Source organism: Lineus longissimus, chromosome 5 (assembly GCF_910592395.1).
Source record: "Lineus longissimus chromosome 5, tnLinLong1.2, whole genome shotgun sequence".
Lineage (NCBI taxonomy): Eukaryota > Metazoa > Nemertea > Pilidiophora > Heteronemertea > Lineidae > Lineus > Lineus longissimus.
The window spans coordinates 4,012,002-4,034,269 of NC_088312.1; the positions used below are offsets into that span (position 1 = coordinate 4,012,002).

Genomic DNA, 22,268 nt, shown 5'->3' on the forward strand with positions numbered 1-22,268 from the left:
TGACATGCATACACTGACCATCTCTTACCTGGGAGAATTGGTGCATGTACCTCCTTTAGTTTTAACATGGCAGCTAGGTGCAGGAGAGTTAAAATGGTTAGTTAGAAGGGAATAGGTTGTGTAGAATTTGTTATCAATTTCAATTGCTGATGGTATAAAATAGAAAAAAAAAACATTCTAAAAGACAAAATTGTTGTCAAAAAATTCTTCAGTAAGGGCGTACTATTATTAAAGAAGAGTCATAATTTAGAGACAATCAGGTCAGCAAAATCAAAGAACAGTGCAATACCTTATTAAGTCAATCAGTGGATGATCAGAAGTGACAGTCAAGAAATCCGTCACCACAATACTAACAAAGAGTGCACAAAAGGATTAGGAAACTATGGAAAAAGATGGAAGAATTCCTTGTTACTAATGATTAAAAGTGACCTAACCATCACCAAGATACAAAAGAATGATTTTGGATTCAAACTGATAATTTTTAAATCAAAGCAGGAAAACGTTGTTAAATGTGTAACATACCATTTTCACCTTCGCTTGAGAAGTCTTCATCATCAAAAATCCATGAGACTTTCTTCCTCTGCTCAAACTGTGGTGTCAAACTTTTTGGTGGCTCCTCAACAGGAATAGCCTTTGCTTTCACAACCTTGGTTTTCTTTACTACTGGTGCCCTTGGCTTTTTGGGCTTCTTTGTGTCCTGAAATTAATATTATTATTATTAAAGACATTTTTATAGCACTTAACGTTGTTAAAACTTCTAAGCGCTTTACAATTTATAATAAAACAATAAAACATTAATACATGATAGAATAAAAGTCATTACTAAAGAAAACGTGCAAGTGGGATTTAAAAAAAAGAAAAAAAAAAGAAAAAAAAGTTTATACAGTAGAAAAGATGTTCAATGTTTGGTACAAAATGTATATTGTTAATGATTTTATTGCATTAATTTTATCTAAATCCAAACGCATTATTGTATGTGTACCTATGAATCATGTAATGGTAACTTGTCTAAGAATGATAGAAAGAAGTAGGCAGGTATTGGGAAAGAAACCTCTTGATTTGCAACAACCTTAAATGAAAGAGACAACTTACGTTAAGTATTCTAATTTGGGTATTTCTCTATATTTTGGACTTAGAAGTTTAAGATTATACATATATATATAGAGGTATTTTTAAACAGCATGTGAAATCTGTGAAATGTGTGAAATATGTGAAATCTCGTAAAAATCGAGTAATAGTAGTATGTTTGCCATTCTTTCTATTAAAAGTTGTTTGTTTTTTAATTTGATGCTGTAACAATAACAATTTTAAGCACTATTAATTCATTTTGATATGACAACAAGAGGCTTATGCACGATTTGTTGAGTAGTTCATTTTTGATTGGTTACCTCGGTTGACGACTCTCCTACCTGTAATTGATATGTTGAAGTTGAAGATGAGGTGTTCATGTTACTTCAAGTTATTTGATCGGATTTTCCTTTTAGCATTAAGTGAAATTGTGAAGTGGATTGTGATATATGACTGACGCAGAAAATCGTATCCAAGTTTTCAGTTACTGTGAACTAGGAAATATTTGCAGCCATTTCTTTTTTGCAGTTTTGTAAAAGCCTTCTGTTGGATATGACAAGATCTTTTTTAAGCTGTAGTTGGAGGCACTGCTGCTTTGATACATAGGAGCTGCCATAGGCATGTGAGTTTTTCCTGTTTGAAGCAAACATCACATACAATCAGGGCTTTAAGTCAACCAGTGCTAATGCATCAGCTTACATGAGTACCATTCCCAAGCAGAGCAATGTCAATTTGTACGCCTGAAAGATTACTCTTAAGCAAACCGAATGAATACAGAAGTATCTGAACAGAGTGTCATCAGACAGGGGACAAATCAAGATAGACACAAACGTGAATCATTGATCTGCATGTAAAGAAAATGACATGAAAAACAACACTGTCTGACAGGGTAGGATCATGGTAATCTGAGAGCTCACTTTTTATTTGCTAAGTTAAACGTTTTTGTAGCACCTTCGTCAAAAACACACTCGTCTGTGTGTCAGCAAATTACATGAATCTCAAATGTATCTTGTCACACTCTACATGAAAGCTACTCAATTTGTGAATAGTCAGAAAAGATGTTACAAGCGTCAGTGGTATTTCTGAAGAAGTATTTTAGGAATGAGGCATATCATTTAGGACTGCTTTTAATTTGCCGTAGAAGTAAAATCACTTTTTCTGTTATCAGCTGAGAAACAAATGCATTGCAACATGTAAAAGTAGTCTCTTAAGACTGGCATGATGAAGCAAAAGGAAATGTAGCAAGTACACAGTAAGGCCTGCAAGGGATGACAAACACACAATTTAAAAACGAGGAAATTAATTTTTTAAGCAACAAAACAAATCAAGAAATGAAGAGAAGCTCATATCAAACCGATTCCTTTTCTATAAAAAGTGAATTTCTTTAATAAATTTGAGAGAGGTGATACGTTCCTGCAAAAAACCCCAAAAGAATGGATGAGGATAGATCTCGTGCAAAATAAAAGTAAAATTGGTGGCTTCGTTTCCTTCTTTAGACATGTTTGACAAGGAATATTATATCACCAAAATAGGAAGATTCATGAAAGAAGATAAAAGAACAACAGAATGGAATTCACTTCATGCAAGGGAAAAACCAGTGACGACATCAATAGTTGGCATGCTGTGACAACAGTTTGTACCTGGTCACCAGGCGGATCCTTGTCCACAACAGGATTCTGCAACTTTAGACGGCAGTTATCAGTCACATCAGTTGATGCGTATTCCTTTGAATCGCTAGAAGCTGCATCAGCAAGATTCAGGTCCAAATCCACAGCTTTTAAAACGCTGTCCTCCTGCTCTCCTTTCTTTCTAATTTTCGTCGTTTGGTTTGGGCGCTTTTTCAATTGTCCTTGTTTAGTATTATCCTTTAAATTTCCTTTCTTTGAAGTTCCTTTAGTCCACGTCCTGGCTTTCTTCTTCTTTTTCTCTGCCAACTCAACTTGTCCCTGCTCTTGCAAGCTCTATGAATGATGGTAATATGAATAGTGACTACTACCAAATGTACCAAATGGATCGCCGATCAATAAATTTGATAAAGGATAAAGGATCATTGATTGTCGATTTGGTTCATTGCAGCCACGATATGGATACTGCATTAGCAAGAATGAAACAGAAGCTGATTTAGTGTGCATAATTGAATTCTCTAGTATAAGTTTGCCTTAATGGGCTTACGGCCGCTGAAAGTAGATTTCATGGATGTGAAGGTTTTTGCTGATGATGTGAGATAAAGGTTGAAGAGGGCTAACGAGAACCATCAAATCGAATTGTATTGGCGTAAGGCATGTTGATGTAACGACTTGAGTGGGAGCAAGGCGTATTAAGTTGAGATGTATATCTCTTTTGAGATTTATCACATCCAAACATGAGCAAGTTTATACATAAAAACACCAAGTTTCTTGGGTGATATAATTTCACAATACGTACACAAAGTAAAGCAAAGTTCTTCAAAGCAAGCCTTAAAGTCGCTGAGAGGATATTATTCACGAATGTTCTTGAATAGAAAATAGGTTTAAGAAAGGTGTTGGCAAATTGGTAAGCATCAGGGACAAACTTGTTTACCCATGCAGAGTCAGAGAATGTGTTTGAAGGTTTTACAACATCAAAACCAAAGTAAGGATTACCATCTACCAAGAAGAAAAAATGTATTTCGAGTAGGCTAGAGAGCAAGTCATGCATCGAATTGCACCATTCCCACAAGAAAATAGGTAACATGAACACTGTGTTATATTCAAGGCGTTTTTGAGATCAAATTTCAAAATTCCTTAATTCAAAGATCAAGTTCAAGAGAAAGGAGTGCATAATGAAGAAAGGAGAAAAGTTTAAGAACCTTATCAACAATCCTTTCTTTTAGTGGATGGCATGGTTTTACAGTTAAACGTCATTCAATGTCGAAGTTATCTAATGATCGCCCAACAAAATTCTTATCATTTTCCGTATTTTTATTGTAAAGTACACGAAGGCAAGTGTGTTCTCTCCTTTATTATTTACTTTTTCTACAAACTATAATGTGATCAAATGACACTACATGTATAAATGAAACCAAGTATCTTTTCTATCAACATGCAAATATTCCTAGAGTCAATTTTTTAGTGGCTGTGAAAAAGTGCCTTCTACTTCCTGTCCCTTCAATAAGCCAATATCACGTTGCTGTGAGAGAAACTCGTGATATAACAAATCATCGTTGCTCGCAGAGAGATTCTGTCATGGTATAGTGCTTGATTGTAATTTCCATTCATAACAAATAGGTCACGAACAGAATGCTGGGTAGGATAGGACCTAGTTCCCTATCTGTGCATGCATGCTAGTCACCTGAAGACCAACAAGTGTACTCATATTTGTATCTCCTGCCTATAATCTCCCTTCGAATATCAAAATGGTGGCCATGCAGCAAAGTGTGAAAAGTATCAAAAAAATATCGTGATAAAGTTAAAATTAAAGTCTATCCAACCCAACAAAGCTACCTAGTCTAACACACAGCCTGATGAACGGCAAAAGCTGGCTGATATAACTTTTCTATTTTAAGGTGGCACCGTTTATACTGCTTTTTTGCCTTCTTCTGGAAAAGTTCTCATTTCTATATAGAAAGGCTTTTTAATGACTTATCGAATAAAAATGTTTAATGATAATATTTTCTTACAATTGCAATACCAGTACAACATGTAAGGGGACTGGGTGATTATCATACTTGGAAAGTTGAGGTGGTCCAATGATTACAGTTTTTTGTCTGAATGAATGATGCGAACATACCTATCGCCAATTAAAGAACATTGACATAGACAGAATTTGATGATTTTTCCGATCAAACTGGTCATTCTTACAGCTTGAATAATTTATCTCTACGTGTAAGTGTAAGTATTCATAGGATACATAACACAAATAGTCATTCAAGGAAAAGAAATTAGAAAAAAATCAGACATTGGAAATCGTTCTTGATAAAAGTAAAAAAATCATCAAGTTCTGTAACTGAACCAAGCTGATGAAGACTAGACAGCTTTCCTGAGAGTCTGAGAAAATGTTACTACCATCACTGATCTCTCCGGTCTTTTTGAGCAAATAGTTCTAGATATCGTCAAACAACCCGGAAAAAACTGGCCAAACATGTCACAGCCAAAGAAATTTCTGTCTGGTGTGAGGTGAGGTTTTTGTGTTCTGCGAAGCGGCGACCTGGCCTGGCAAGTTCAGGAAAAAAGTAACGTTAATTATAAAGGTGAATCATGAACTTGCTAACCAAAGGTCAGGAATGGATGTACTGTAATTTTCAAGAGAAGTGACCAACTTCTAAACACTAGAACTCTTTTTCAAATATATAAGGTCAGTTAGTTTATAGGCAACACACCCCCTGTACTGGGTATGCATTGGATTTGTCATATCCAACATGCTTGTCATATCCAACATGCTTGTCATATCCAACATGCTGGTCATATCCAACATGCTTGTCATATCCAACATGCTGGTCATATCCAACATGCTTGTCATATCCAACATGCTGGTCATATCCAACATGCTTGTCATAGCCAACATGCTGGTCATATCCAACATGCTGGTCATATCCAACATGCTTGTCATATCCAACATGCTGGTCATATCCAACATTCTGGTCATATCCAACATGCTGGTCATATCCGACATGCTTGTCATATCCAACATGCTGGTCATATCCTAAATGCTGGTCATATCCAACATGCTGGTCATATCCAACATGCTGGTCATATCCAACATGCTGGTCATATCCAACATGCTGGTCATATCCAACATGCTTGTCATATCCAACATGCTGGTCATATCCAACATGCTGGTCATATCCAACATGCTGGTCATATCCGACATGCTGGTCATATCCGACATGCTGGTCATATCCAACATGCTTGTCATATCCAACATGCTGGTCATATCCAACATGCTGGTCATATCCAACATGCTGGTCATATTCAACATGCTTGTCATATCCAACATGCTGGTCATATCCAACATTCTGGTCATATCCAACATGCTGGTCATATCCAACATGCTGGTCATATCCAACATGCTGGTCATATCCAACATGCTGGTCATATCCAACATGCTGGTCATATCCAACATGCTTGTCATATCCAACATGCTGGTCATATCCTAAATGCCCTCAATTGGCCATTTCGGTTTGTCTTTTTGTGCTAGGACTGCTACTTCTTGACCAATGTATCTGTGCAGACGAGCAGGATATTGACAAATGTCAACTGGGTCACTGTTAAACAACAACGATGATTTCTTTAAAGTTAGATTTTTCATTGACTCCAATTTTACTCTAATTTCCTACTTATCTGCTGAAAATAAAACATTTCAACTCACCCCTTCAGTATCGCGCTTGACTGTTAAACCTTGCTTCATGGCATCATCAAGTTTGACGGTAGGAAGCAGTGGTGCTTCAAGAAGCTCATCTGAAACCAGGGAAATGACCTGATTAGTACCCATGGCATCTGGAATACCTAATTCACAAGAAATATGCAATCGATACTGGTAATTAACAACACCCTGTCAATGGAGTACACAGTACTTGAATGAATTGTTCTCTTAAAACCAGCACTTTGCCAATTATTCAGCATATCGAGACACATTCATCACAATCAGTCGTCAAGTCAACAATTTCACTGGGAATGTTCGGCATATTAGGTATATCAGTCTATAGCCCTCCCACTACAAGATACGGCAAAGCGCAATATTTTCATGCATTTTTCGCATTTCACAAAAATTTTAAATTTGAAATCTTTCATAACATTTCGCACAACCAGCGTTTTTTAGATAACTTTTAACAATTTTAACGCCAAAGAAATTGTACCTTCTCATTTTCTGTTTGAAATTCTGGTGCAGATCAGTTAGCTTTACATTTGTACAATAGGGCCCGCAATAGGGTTCCATTCAGAAACTCATGTATGACTTATTAATTTTGTATCAATAGTTTTGATATCGACTGAGGTGCGGAAAGGGCATTGTGATGCTCCTACGTAATTTACTTTAATGTACTCTTGATTCATTGAAAGTTGTGGGATATAGATGGCAACGCTTTGAAGTTGTGTTTTATCCATTGTTTTCAGACATGTATCTTCCTCTCCCCACAATTTTTCTAGGCCGCTTCATTGATGTGGATTTTGAACTTCTTGATGCAACTCTTTTGATGTTGTTTCCCTTTCATAAAATTCGCCTTTACCTCAAACAGCACGCCTATGCATTTCTTTTTATTCAAACATCGCCAAAGGAAGGTTATTTGATGTTTATGATGTTTTGAGGTCTTATCCAGAACTATTAACTATTAACTTTATCATCACTAATCTGGAGCTTGCTCATAAGGAGGCCTAACCCAATCAGGTAGCTCATAATCGATATTATTCATTTAACTTCTGATTAATGGGAAAACATATAAAAAAGACTCGATTGCATATGCAGATTTGTGCTGCTGTTAGGGCGACGAAGATGACATCACACGTATAGTACCCTGTATCTCCTGGTTACCATCCCCGCCTGTGTCACCGCCACCACCATCAAAGTGATGTGCCCGGCCTGTTTTCTTCTTTCGTCTTCGGCCAACACCATCCACATCACCACCACCACTGCCACCATTGCCACCACCGCTACTACCACTAAAGCCACTACTATGACTGTCTTCTTTATTACCGAACTGATCAGGTGGAGGAGAGGGGGTACTGGCCACTGGGGGAAGAACTACCGGTGGGAGGACGGGGTTTGCTTTATCCCAGGGATCACCACCTTTTCCTGTGCAGAACAAAGCAAGCAAGCAAATTATGAACATGTGCAGATAGCAAACCAAAATATACAGCATGAATTTAAATTCAACCAATAAAGCATGTTCGAGCTTGAAATAAGCATGCATTGGAAGCAGGCAAGCAAGCATTAAACAGAATTGCAAAGGAACATGGTTGACATCTCGCTGTATTGTATCGAACCTCAGCAACATGCAGCCAATATAGCAACAGCTAGTTGCCTCATCAAATTGACAAAATGAATGGAATAGGATGAAACATAACAGAATCATGCTCGAAACAGTTGCAAGGTGGCTTCCAGTCTATCAAGGGAAGAAAGGGTTATAGTGAAGAGGGTTGTGAAACTGTAAGTTGGCAAAATGTGTTGGTAACCATTACAGTATCTGTAAAAATAATTCTGATGCATCCCAGAGATACACTCTCGACAGGAACTCAGAAGTGTTGACTCCCCGCACTCTCCCCGGTTACTCCTTAATCAAAACTGGAAAACATTTGACCAACTTTTAAGCATGCTTTTTTAACTTTCCATTATTCCATTTCATCATTCACTCCTTTGATTTCTTCAGTGCAATGAGGCCACAATTAGCACTAGATAGTGCAGGAAAATCAGCCAAGAACCTATAGGTTAGAAGGTAGGTCAGGAACAGAGGGAACAAAACCAAATTGTCTCACGAAAGAAACAAATTTCAGATATAAAATGCTTTAGGTTATATCGTCAGACTGATGCTGTTTTGAGAGCTGATCGCTGACTCAACCTGAGCCTCCTGAAACACTTCTCTTTTGTGAGACAACTTTTCAAGGGCTGCTTACAGGAGCCTCCAGATACCCACCGTCGCCCGCTTTCTTTCTGTGAGAAGCACTTTCTTGAGGTATTTGCACAATTACATCATCCATTTTCTTCGTAACTGTCACCTTTTTTTGTTTTTCGCCGCCACGTTTTTTAGATTTGGTGACCTCAGGTTTTCTAGAACTCTCTAGTGGTGGTAATGTTCTGGGGTTGCGACCTCTTTTTGCAATACCACCACCTACGAGGCAAGTAAGCGATAGAAAATGCAGTGAGACAAGCCAAGCCAAAGGTGCAAAGAAAGATCACTTGTTGGTTCAGTTTGTACATCGGGATCGGAGCCACAAAAACCCGAGGCATCATACGCCTTAAACGGGATATATTATTTCAGATAATATATGACGATACAAACTAAACCAAACCAACAAAACAGGATAAAAATGAAATTTACACGAAACATGCAGACAAGATGTGATTGCAAAAAATATAATGTGGGCATATGGCTATCTGACAAACTTAATGATTCCACTATAAAGTTGATAATTATCTGGAAAGCAGTCCAAACAATTACCAATTTGGAGTGGAATAGTTGTAGTTCAACTACAATCTTGTTAATAAAATTACTAATTTCATAAGTGAATTAGGAATTCAATCAGCCTTTGTAATTCATCAAAGGTTTTGGTTATTACAAAAGTTCGAGATCCTTTTTTTATTGTTTCTTTCTGTTTTCATGTAACACTGTAAGCTTGATGGCATGGCAATCACTTTCCCCCAACAGAGCATCACACAGTAGACAATACCGCCAAAGAATAAAGATGCTAAGGATAATTTCCAACAAAATGATTTGTGAAACAAGTTCAAACAGGTTAGTAAAACAACACTCAAGTCATCTTAAGTATCGCAGCTTGACTCAGAATTTGACACATTAAGATTTCTGAGATGTGCAGCAGCTACCAGAAGGTGCTGTTTCTAATATTGTGCTCGACTATCTGGATGAACCATACGTGTAAACTGTGTCAGCAATCAACTCCAATTCAAGCCGTTCATTCACTGCATAAGACAAGGCTTTTAGAAGGGGAAACCAACCCAAAGCTTCCACTACCAACTGAAAGCTTTGTCAGGGAAATTGAGCAGGGATGATGTCGAAGTACATGTGACTTAAACATGTCAAAGATGTTGTCACAGATGTGAGATAGATGGGTGCAGCCCCCATCGCGGTTCAGGTCTGGGCAATTGGCCTGAAAGTACATCGAACCTATGACGCTGCTACCCATAATTTGACATTAACTTTGAGACAACTGTGCTTCCAACCAGAGACATCATCACTGGGTGAAGATCACTGACAAAGCTTAAAGATGGAAGCGAAAGCTTTGATCTTCTGTTGTGTATTGAATTCGTTCATGGACAGTGTATATTTTATTGGAATTGCTTGATGGTTTCAGTGGTTATCACAATTGCCTCAGTTGGCAGCACTGCATTGTTATGATCATTCAATCTCAACGCTTTACCTTTTGGTGGTTCACACATGCTGTAAGAGACTTAAAGAAAAGATACCAAACTCAGCAACATTGATCACTGATCACAGGTGTCTCAAAAATTATGATATGTTTTTCTTAGTCTGCCCAAATTCAGGAATGAAGAATAACTGAATTTGCACAGTGATTCTTAGCAAGGATAAATGCTTCTTTTTAGCCAGCCAACATTAATGTTCATATATTGATATTCAAATATTGTGAAATAGAAATATGATGGTGGAAAAAAGGAGATGGTTATTGATGACAGCGATCACCTACCTGCAGGCTTCTGCTTGACAGCGACATTCCTCATTTCCTGGACAAACGCAGCATCCACTCTTTCAGTGGAGACATATGGACCCAAGTCATAGAGTCCTTTGTCAACAGCTTCTTCTGGAGAAAACACAACACAGAACTACATCTAGACATCAACACCCAAGCCAAAACACTACAAGAGGCTACAGAAAACTCTACAACACAAGAAGATACCATCAGCATGCAAGTACTGCATGTGGTAAATTTTGCAATGTTACTATCTGTAACCTTGTACAAAAAAAGTAATTTTCAGACTCCTCCACCATATCCAAGGATTACTTTGTCCTTCATGCTTTTGTAAAAATGATACACTTTTGAGCACGAACAGCTCCCAATACTTGGTAGGAGTCATGAGATGTATTTACTGCAGGATTGAATGTACTCTGAAGTTTCAAATATAAGGTAGGAGGCAGATGTAACTACAATATACAAACAAAATTCATCTCTTGAATGAAAAGATTTTGCATTCTCAATATAATCGCAGTTACATTTTTTTAAATAAAAAAAACATGGGATCCCTCTAGTTCAAATATCTGTGACTTCAGAGTATCTAAAAGATCTATACATGTAGACAACAAGTAGACATGGGTACCACAGACAAGGACAATTCTACTCTATGACAGTACGAACCGAGACAAACACACACCTTCCTGTTCACCTGATCTGTAACCCATGTCTTCATCAGGATCAGGTGAAGGTTCTCTGAATGGCAGCTGGAGAGGGAGTTCTGCGGAAGCTGACCTGGGGGGTGTTGGAGGAGGGGGAGCTGGCTGCTGAGTGGTATCTGAGCTGGAGGGAATGACAACTCTTTTGGCTGAAATTCAGAGATACCAAGCTATTTGGATGGTATTGGTTAGGAAATGGCACAGAGAATCACACGAACATCACCAGCTAAAAGGGGACTGAAACCTTTGATATGCGTAATTGGTAACTTAAAGGATGGACAAACACGCAAACTGAATGAAAATTCTACTGGTACTGGTACAGAGGTAATGATGATGATGAGTCCGTAAATACATTGTTGTCTTGGTAAGGAGTTCAAGAGGAAAGTGAAGAGGAAACCTGGACTGCTCCAGCAAGACTAATTTTCTCCAATGGAATGGATAACATTATGTTTCAAAACTGGAAAGTCATTCATTCATTTGTGATCATTCCGAATGTCGCAATTTCACAAAATCTTACCTTTTGACCTCTTGGGGGGCCACGGCGGATATGATACTCTTACTCTCGGTCTGTCTTTATGTGGATCACTGACTTTAGGTGGTTGGGGCTTCTTGGCTTTCACAGTCTGAATGTAGATATCAATGAAAAGAAAAAGTCAGTCTTGGGCAGTTATATCAAGGTGTTGATTTTTCTTCCAGTCTGAAGCAGATAGGGCTGCTCGATGTGAATTGAAGCAAAATCAGGAGTTTTGCCTTTCCTTCCTCACAGCAAGTCACATTCTAATTCCTTACATTTCTTGCACTTTTAATGCTTAATTATTACTGACTTCATAGAGATGTATTTGACAAGCTTATCGTTTCAAGCCCCGATGCAATAACCCTTCTTTAAGTGAAATCGTATTCTCACTGACATTAAACTCCACTTCAACATCACTACAATATTTCAACATCAGTTAATTTTAATTCCTACTTACAGGATAACACATGTGCTGATTTAAATCATAAAAGTTCACATCATTACTTCTTGTTGCAATCGAACAACTTTCAGAACATGATGGCAGTAGCAAACGAAAGTCAAACACACACACTCAAAAACTGGATAGTACAGACAAAACAAACTCACAACTTACCTAAACTGTAAATTAAAAGTTTCAGCATGATCCGTTTAGAAACTTATGAACAAGAATGCGATACGGGTGCCTTCGGCAAACTTTGTTTTTGATTTCAAGAAGAGAAGGAGTCATTAGAAGCAATCCTTCAAATTGTTCAAATTCTGATTGTACCATGCAACGCTTTACGAAAGCGCCAGAAATTATCTCAGTGTCAGTGGTAGATAACTTGAGAGCACCTTACCACCCAACTCCAAACCTAGTAACCCAGGTAAAAGATGGGGCCTCCCTGCTGTTTAAGAATTTTGCATCTGCACCATTTTGGCGATTGCAACTGGAACTATTTAGCTAAGGTTATTACTGATACTCCTTCTCTTCTTTTAAAAGAACGACTCTGTAGCCGCATCTGCGATCAACCTACCTTTACTTTCCGCCTCACAGGGCCTAAACTAACATTCCTCATGTGCATATGGGAAACGAAGCGTCCGCATGGACCAGCATGCTCTATGACATCACGTTCTATGACTTCCTACACAAGGCACAGAGACGAAAGGAATGGATTAACAAGTAAAGCTACATAGACTTACACAACATGCAGAGAGGAAACTCCAAGTGGCTTAAGGAAAATCCATCAATTCAGATACTGCTAACATGTTTCATTTTAAAGCATTGCCCAAAAATCTCAGCAGAGGGTTGGTTCTCATATTGTGTAGAGCATCCTCGAGTTGAAAATGAAGGGCTTGTATGGTGGTATTCTCCTGGGCTTACTACTATTATTATTATTATTATTAAAAACATTTTTATAGCGCTTAACGTTGTTAAAACTTCTAAGCGCTTAACAATTTATAATAAAACAATAAAACATTAATACATGATAGAATAAAAGTCATTACTAAAGAAAACGTGCAAGTGGGATTTTTTAAAAAAAACAACAAAAAACAACAAAAAAACAACAACAAAAATTCAAAAGAATTTCTTAAAAATATGAGTTTTTAGTGCAGTTTTAAAACGACCCAGGGTACTCTGGCCACGAACACTATTTGGCAGCTCATTCCATCGCTTTGGTCCCACCACTGCGAATGCAGAGGAGCCTATCACCAGGCTTGACTGAAAGATGAGCGTCTATATGCTCTGCACGTGTCGCTCATATTTGGTGCAAGGATGCTCGACACATGTCATCGGGAGTGATTCCCCTGGGCCCAAAATGTCAAGGCTTTTTGGGGTCAGTACGAATCATTGGTACATGCAAGTTGTTAGAAGAAGCAGTTAATGACCTGTCCAATGGATTACCGCATCTCAATCTCAAACAATTTGGAAACTGCATTCTAAAGTCAGGCAGCCACAGACAGTGTCCTTTTAAATAACCTACAACATCATTTGAAGCATACATGCAACTATTAGGGCTATAAATTAGAAGTAATGGCCTTGGAACAAATTAACATACAAGATCATGGGATGGGAGTTTGACAAAGGGAAAGATGAAAAAGTTGGTGTAGAAAACTAAACAATGACACAGTTTGTCGTTGAGACAACTTATAGATTGAATGTGTTTCACCTACAAAATTGTGCAAGGGTGTTGATCTAACACTGAAGATATCTGATCGAACTGCCTTTTTCTGGTTGAATGGTGTGGCAGGTGACTATGATATGTGCGAAATGATAGAAGTAAAGTATATTGAGTTTTGATAAATGAATACATGAATATATGGTGCACATTTAGCTGTGCACTGATGACATTCCTGACCAACAGTTTTTCATTATACAACCAGACTGGATGATCAAAATGGCCAAAACCAATGGAACCTACTAGCGGTGGACAGCTCTATAACCAAGAGACCCTCTCTATCAAGGCCACAGACTTAAATCCCAAACTCATTGGTCATTTCCATTGAATTTTAACTGTGTAGTATTAGGACACCTCAGCATTAGTCAGTCCCAAGGGTGATCTTAAAAGAGAGGGTCTACTGTTATGCTTTATTGCTAAGTTGTTCCCCGTGTTATCTATAAAGCAATCGTATTACCAGAAAGAGTGACAGATGTAGTTTTCTTTCACCGGGATTTTTTTGAAGTGCAGTTGCAGTTTGTCATCAGTGTGCACTGATAATGATTAACTGCAAGTGACAGCTGTCTGATATTGCTAAAGATCTGTGCTGTTGTGAATTTTGATAATTATATTTTTATTAAAAGGTGTGTGTGCAGAGTAAAGGTGGCTACTTTTAATTTACCGTTTCTGTCCTGGCTCCTCTATCCGTGAGAGAAACATTTTGAACAAAGCTAAGATATGGGACAGGATTCCTTGTCTGCAATGGAAGAATACAGCAACTGATAAGAAATGTTCTGGACGACAAAAGGATTTAGATTGTATTATTACTGACAGCAGAGTAGGAAGTCCATCTGTCCATATGGCTTTATGCTGTAAAAAGAAAGTCCAATTAAATACTTTTTAGCTCATCATAATATGATAAGATTAATCAGAAAGTAACTATTTTTAAAACCTGGGTTAGATACCTACATTCCGTGATGAAAGGTAAGTGAATACTTTTAAACTCAACTAAATATCAGCACACCTTTTTACTGCTTTTGGCCGTTATTTTCTCTGAGGAAAGTCTCCTTTAGGCCATGAATCTCGTATAAAAGTTGAATTCGATGTGTTGTTAGTTTGATTTTCAGTTCAAAATATCAATCATACGGTACCTTTAAATTTTAAATATCAATACGCTGGACTCGGCTAAGTTTCAACAACCTTATCATATATCATAGTCATGAAGAACATCAATTGAAGTTACTGATATGGAACCGATAACACGTTCAGCCATAATAGCTAATGGGGATTTTTAATTAGCAGTTTACTCGAGGGAAATCAATTTCATAAAGTACGAAGTAGAAACAGCAAACTTTAAATGGCAATGAACATGCTAAACTTACACGTCGGCAATTTTGATAGAACTTAAGGGCTAAAGCCAACTTCACAATTAGTGAGGGTTGCTTCAGGGGCAGTTTATGAGTTAAAAGTTGAACATGTTGAACAGGGCGACCCCTCACTTTGACAAAAACTAATGGCTAATTCTACAAATTGGTAGAAACAAGGAAGCATGTCCAAAACGAACGAAAGTCAAATAGTTTACGTTGTTGGGCACTGGACAGTTGGGCATGATAGACAAGGTCTTCGTCGTTGGGAACGCAAGGTCTTTTAAACGAAGCTCAAGGGAAACTCGGTTAAAGACACGTGAACTTCAGAAAGTTCTAAGTCTTTCTTCCTGACCAATAACTATCCCTACCTCTTCCTTCTCAAACACTTCAATAACCAATCCGTTCTCACCAGACGCTACCCTCACCATTTCCTTTCCACTACTCCTGCTGGCTACCCCTGAAATGTTCCCATCACCTTTAGCAGTAGGCGGCAGGGCCAAAGTGATGCTGCTGGCACTTATCCGAAGATCCTCCATCCTCAATCAAAAACCTCTCAAGACAACCCTGACTATTCCAACAGCATGAATCGAGACTATTTCGGAAAGAGGTCCGTGGCACTTCATGATTGATGAATAGGCTACTATTGTCAATTACGAGAAAACGTCCGGTAGCAAAGGTCAAAAAAGATTTCTTCAATGAAACAATACCACACTTATTCGAAGACTCATGCCAATTCTTGGACAGACAGTGGACACAATATCCAAATCAATACCGCAAAAGCATGTAACAACAATTTGAACTCATGGTCATTCCAATCATCCATATGGCAATGATATGACTCTTAATTAAATCTTTACGCAAAGATTCCACACAGGATCACATTTCCTGCGACCATATGGACCATATGAACAAAAGGATAGATGATGTACTCGGTATCGCTGTGCAGACACTTAATGGAAGACATCAATCAGTTATGACACGATTGACAGGAAAGACATTAATTGCAGGTCCTGAAGCAGAAACTTAAGGAAGTCAAACAATTAGTTAGCTCTGGGAACTTATGTATTGTATACATCGTGCTGCCTGCAGGTTGCAGTGAATGCCAACACTAGTAATTGCTAACATGCAGTTCAAATGGAGCTGAGAAGGATCCTCTATTGAGACAACGGATACATGATATTTTCTGTGCACAAGGCAAGAGGTAGCCATGCAGATATGCAGCAAGCAACACCTCAAATTGTTGAATCGGGCAATAGCTTGATTTGGCTATAACTACATGTAATTTGCTAATTGCGAACTGTAAAGCCACGCAACCCTCTTAAAAGTATACTATTCCTTCTCAAAGCAGAGGTGAGAGATTATCACATCATCATATCAGTGGTAATGCTCATGCAGATCGATTCTCGGTAGGATATCAATCACATCGGTTCCACCATTTCTGAATAGATGGCTATAGTGAACCAAAGTAACGAAGTCTATGTTTACCCGATTTTTACTTGTGGCGCCTTTGCAAACATTTATACATGATAGCGATAACACATGAAAGGCTAGGATAGAACATGTCATTGTCAAATGTCAATACATAGGCTTCCCCAATACGGTAGCATAGTCTACAAGACCGCTGACATGTGAGGCTTCAATAGGAAATTCCTAACCCGGGAGAAATCCTAAAAACTCTCTCACCAAAGGGCCAGAAGTGAAATACATTATGCAATCAAAGATCAGAGAAGTCATTGGTTCAGAAGACTAGTGCCTAGTTCTATTTCCGAATATTGGGGGCTTCTTTATAATCGAATTACAATGTTATTGCTCAGTGACTATGAATTGTGCATATGGTTTTACTGAGTTCTAACATCAAACAACTGAGAGAGAACCATCACACAATCATACATACAACAGTTCTGAATCTTTAAATCCTCCTGTACCCTCTCCTCATTTCAAATGCACCATGGTGATAATAAACCCCATCATGTTTTATTACTTTCCACTTAATACAAAAGTGAAGAAATTTTTTTCATGGTTTGTGATCGTGACAAAAACTGTGGCGACGCAATAAAAAGCACTTTCCCGTTGCGTGACTACCACATACTGTATTCAGATAATCCAGCGATATCAATACCACTGGATTGTGGATGGTGATTGAATTAATTTCGAATCGAATTATAACACGATACAATACACACAGTAAATAGGGGTACGCAGTCAACTGGATAGATCATGTTGTGATTAAATTCTTATGTGTGTCTATAAAGACAGGACCGGGAGAATTTGAGATGATTCAGCCATCAGGAAATCAGGAGACATGAAACATAAAAATCCAAAGAAAATGATACCAGCAATGATACCAGCTACGAAAATAAAAAAAGCTTCTGAGCCTTGACAGCAATACAGTCCTATAAGTGGCGCAAAGAGCAATTTGCACTGTCAGCTATAATGAGAACTTGATCGCTCAGACAGGTGGTTCCAAACCGAGTATGATAGCCACTTTACAGCAATGATATCAATCTACTGGACAGCAAGCAATTTGTTAGTGAGAGTGAATGAGAGATGAAATAAATGGGCACCTGAAAACTCCTGGCGCTTTTATTCGGGGCTAATAGATCTCAAGTTGTTGTCAATAAATGAAAGGAACCAATGATCATTTTGTGTGATGCATGGTTGACTGATTGACCAGGAATTTGTCTTTGCTTCTTTTATTTATAGGCCGCAAGGCCTAGCATTGCCGATGAAACAGTATTTATAAACATCATTCAACCCAAACAATACTATTTACATGTATAATAAACTTCGATACACGATTTTTCATAATTTTACAGACCCTGAGGCCTTTGACCCAAGTTTTCATTTTATAGCTCTTTAAAGCTCACTACTTCATTTGATATCTTGTAAACTAAGTAGAGCATGCAGAAGGTCAATTCAACACCTTTGTTGAAAGATGAATGCTGGCTGGTCAGATTGGGGCACTCAATAAATCTAACTGGTCTCACCATGACACTTTCTTTATATCAACATACTTGAGCATTTCATGCTCTCTGCCCAATGCTACAAGCAAAGACTTTCCGCTGAAAATACTCTATTTCCACCAGCCTTTTAATGGGACTTTGAAATGATGTACATGTCGTAGTTGCCTACTAGAAAGCACTTCTTTAGTATAATAGCGGTAATTTGTCAATAAGAAAGGTTCTCCACACGCCTTCTGTTATGGATGTACACATTTAGCATATGAAACCTAAGAGACATATTGACTTCGCTTCCCAAAGACATCCAGTGGCCATGTACACTGCAACGTGGTCACAAAAAGGTTGTTCTCATAAAGGACACCAGTCGGTATAACAAATGCTGGCCAGCTCAAATAACTCAATCATCTGCCCAATCAAGGCATGCCAGAATCAACAGAAAGGAACAGAAAACGATCATTATATTTCCATTGGGGATGTCAATAATCATTTCCTATTGGCATTGCTGATCATTCATCTAATGACCACTATGACAACACAAGGTAGACCAACTGCGGATATTACCTGATAAACTGCGGTGGATAGAATATCACTGGTGAAAGCTGCAATGGTCGGTGGCAAAATGTTCCATACAATTCCGAAACTCCCAATGAAATGCTTTATTTTGCTGTGCTTTTTCTCCAACTGTATCAAAACCAGTGTGTTGACTAGGGATAAGGATTAATATCATCATATATTTTAGGTGTTTGATAAGAGTAGTACTGTACATGATGATACTCAGCAAAGATTGGGAACAGAAGCATCGTTTCCATACAAGCCGCTATTAAAGTCCCAGTTATTTAGCTTTCTCGAAAGCCAACCATGAAAGTGAAGAAAAATGAGACAATATATATGTTTCTTTGATCACGTTGAGTTAAACGAACAAAAGATATTTACCAAAAGCCGTTTCATTTCCGGTAGTCCTTTGTAGATGAAATCTCTGGTCTCCATTGGTGATTCCAGCTTTCGCATCAGAGAAGGAATCCAAGATTTGGGCATCGGCGATGCACATGTATGAAAATTCAACACACACCTCGGAGGTTGACAGCGACATTTGACAATGGCTGGTAAAACACCATTTATATCCCGAGGGATCAATTCCGCGAGTGATTTCTGTTTGTAAACATATGATATCCGATCCCAGGAGTTTTCGCGCACGATTGAGTAGAATCCTGGCTGGAGGAGATCCCCGTTAAATAGTATGTTATGCAGCTGTTCTATGCGCTCCACATCAAACCAGTCCGATCCGTACTTGGCTTGTGGGTTGTTGTCCTCCAACATCAAGTCCCCATGGATGGGTGGAAGAGTAAGCGTTGTGTACTTCAAGAGCGACATAATCTCTACATTTTAAGAAAGGAAACTGCCATTATTTGTTCAAGATTAAGAGTAACAAATGCAAAATTGCGCTTCCTAACCTGTATCTATGTTTTTCAGTCATGTAGGCCTATAGTATGAACAAACACAATCCAACAATTGAATAGATAAAGTATTAATATGCTACATGTATATGCCATCGAAATAAGAATCGAAATCGAAAAAAAACCACAACTGACCAAAGAATACATGACCAATAAATACACTATTCAGTCGATTCTGTTACATTTTGTCTGATAACAATAAAAGCAAATATTCACCGTCAGAATCCAGATATCAACACACAGTGAACAAACCAGAAACAGAAAAACAGAAGCTGATAATCTGCGATTTGCAATCAAGACAATGTTCCTGCACAGAAACAGATAGTTTATGACCCAGCATTGTTGGCAACACAGAATCAATCGATATTCCAGTACTGATGGGAATTCTTCGAACTTCTGATTTGAAATGCAGCAGACATACAAATTTACACTCGCATAGACAATGATTATTCGTGATATCCTGGCGAAGAGCCACCTCTGTGAAACAGGTATTCAAAAAAATGAAACTTGCATTTCAGAGAACATACGTGTAGTGGGAGTAGTCTTTCATGTCAATGCATGAGTTTATCAAATTAGCTCAAATGCGCTATAAGAGGCCTGCATCCAAATTGTGTTGGCATAATTTACATTTTAAATCTAATATTTTTCTAAGTCATTCAAGAGTGAAAAATATACTCAATCCCATTTACGTGAACTACTGCGCCTGAGGGAATATGTCTACTTTAAGGTTAAAAAACATAAAGATGGTCATGCTTTCCATAATCCATACAGACCGACAATGTGTTGCACTTAAGTTAGCAAATAAATGAAGCATGTATGCCAGAAACTTGGTGGAAATAATGACCCATTATCCTCAGTCCTACATCCATAACCAGAACATGACATACCAACGATAGTAGACTTGTATCCTTTGAAAAGTACTCTTTACAACATCATCACAAAGAAATTAAAAAAAGTTTACATCCAAAAGAAGGTGTCTGGTATCATATTCTACACATCGATCCTAATTGAAAGTGTAATCACAGAAGGTGTTATTGAAATAAGAAACTCAGCAAACAAGTTCAACATAGTGCAAGTGAATGACAAGAATAAATGTTGTTGTACTTGAGAAGTATATAGTAGAAATAACATAACGACTTATCTGTCCAGGAAAGTGGTTTACCTAAATCATTGCGGAAATGTATTTCGTGAAGACTTCATGATAATCATTTGTTAAGTACAATGAATTTACAATCAGTTGTTTAAGGAGTGTATAGATTCCTTATCCGTTTACCTTCAATACAAGACGATAAGAGTTTAATGTTTCAAACACTATAAGTCTAGATGAAGTAGGTCTACATGAACTTGGGTTTCAAATATTTCAAAATCTAAGTTCAGACAAATGGCTAAGTTCTGGTGTCACTGCATGGAACAACCTCACGCTAGCAAGCTACATATAAAAGGAACACCTGCAATTACAAAACAACTAAACCTCCTATCAGAACAATCTCCTCAAAACCAAAAGCCTTGTTTTCATCTGGACAACCCTTACATGTAGCCAAAGCAGAAAAAAAGCAACACAATTTAGCAAGTAAATCCTTGAAAAAACTCGCACTAGATAAGAGCTTCGGGCTGCTTGATACCTTGCAGAAAATCGGGAAAATAAGATCCACTTTTATCCAAGGAAAAGGTATAACCTCAGTTAGTTTTTTGTTCCTACATCCTTGAACTGAAGCATCACACATAGTTTAAAATTCCAATAAAATCAAAGCATACTGATATCGATACCCAAGGCCTTGACACAGTACCATTCTTTAGGCCTAATCATATGCAAGATCAAAAGCTGAATGGATTAAAAAAGATAGTGAAATTGAAAACATTGTTTTTTGTCACCATAGAAACAAGGAGCGAGGGCGGACTAAAATCAATCAAACGGAGTACCAGTTGTATCATAAATATTGTATTAGTGTTTTTCCTATTATAATCATATTGAGATTAATAGGGTATCAACAAAAGTTTATTGGGATCAAGTTGACTGGTGTACACCGTACCGAGATCCACAGGGGGGTACTAAGTTAATCAATCAAATTAACCAACCTTGTTTCAGCATCAGTGAAGTAATGTGCGACGCGCTGAATTTCTTACTCTTAGTATAATTCATGACGGCAAAACGATCGTGAGACCCAAAAAGACACAAATCAACAGTAATCTTAAACAGTTATGTAACACAATCTCAACATGAGTGCAGGGATGTAGGTTATTTCCAGAAATTACGGAGTGTTTCACTTCAACTCCACACATGAATCTTTTGAATAGTCACATAAAACATAAAGAGGAATCGGTGTTCATGTAGGAATTTTAGGAAAATATGCGAATTCCAGTAGTGTCCAGTAGCAGCTGGCCAGTAGAAATCCGCTACATGTACATCCCAGTATATGTCTACGTGCATCAAACTGCAACTGTTTATTTAAAACATAACTGCAAAGTTTTCACATGAACTGGTATAATTCATGGTGTCCATCAATTATTAATGCGATCCAATCCAAAGGGGAGGAGAAACCGATGTACTGTTGATATATTCCTTTGGGGAATATTTCATGCGCACAAACATCAAAAGAATGTGGATGGATATAACAGTTACATATACAATGTTGTACATGTATGTCATCTCACTGTAAAAGCTATTTTAGGCCAAAAACACTCAGAAAGATAATAACGACATGAGCATGGTAGACTGCTTGGACTAATGCCACAAATTGAC

At 37.9% G+C, this 22,268-nt stretch overlaps 1 protein-coding gene across 1 annotated transcript in view; it reads right to left on the bottom strand.

Annotated features, from left to right (window-relative positions):
- The window catches only part of LOC135487718 (uncharacterized), a 32,185-nt gene that overhangs the window by 7,409 nt on the left and 2,508 nt on the right, over positions 1 to 22,268 (bottom strand). The window contains exons 2-12 of the mRNA XM_064771785.1: positions 14,430 to 14,504; positions 12,626 to 12,733; positions 11,616 to 11,721; positions 11,080 to 11,247; positions 10,398 to 10,511; positions 10,113 to 10,142; positions 8,651 to 8,845; positions 6,394 to 6,482; positions 2,709 to 3,029; positions 523 to 697; positions 29 to 73 (exon numbers count right to left, since the gene is read on the bottom strand). Coding sequence (XP_064627855.1) covers positions 29 to 73; positions 523 to 697; positions 2,709 to 3,029; positions 6,394 to 6,482; positions 8,651 to 8,845; positions 10,113 to 10,142; positions 10,398 to 10,511; positions 11,080 to 11,247; positions 11,616 to 11,721; positions 12,626 to 12,733; positions 14,430 to 14,504 — 1,426 coding nt within the window. The remainder of the gene's footprint in view (positions 1 to 28; positions 74 to 522; positions 698 to 2,708; positions 3,030 to 6,393; positions 6,483 to 8,650; positions 8,846 to 10,112; positions 10,143 to 10,397; positions 10,512 to 11,079; positions 11,248 to 11,615; positions 11,722 to 12,625; positions 12,734 to 14,429; positions 14,505 to 22,268) is intronic.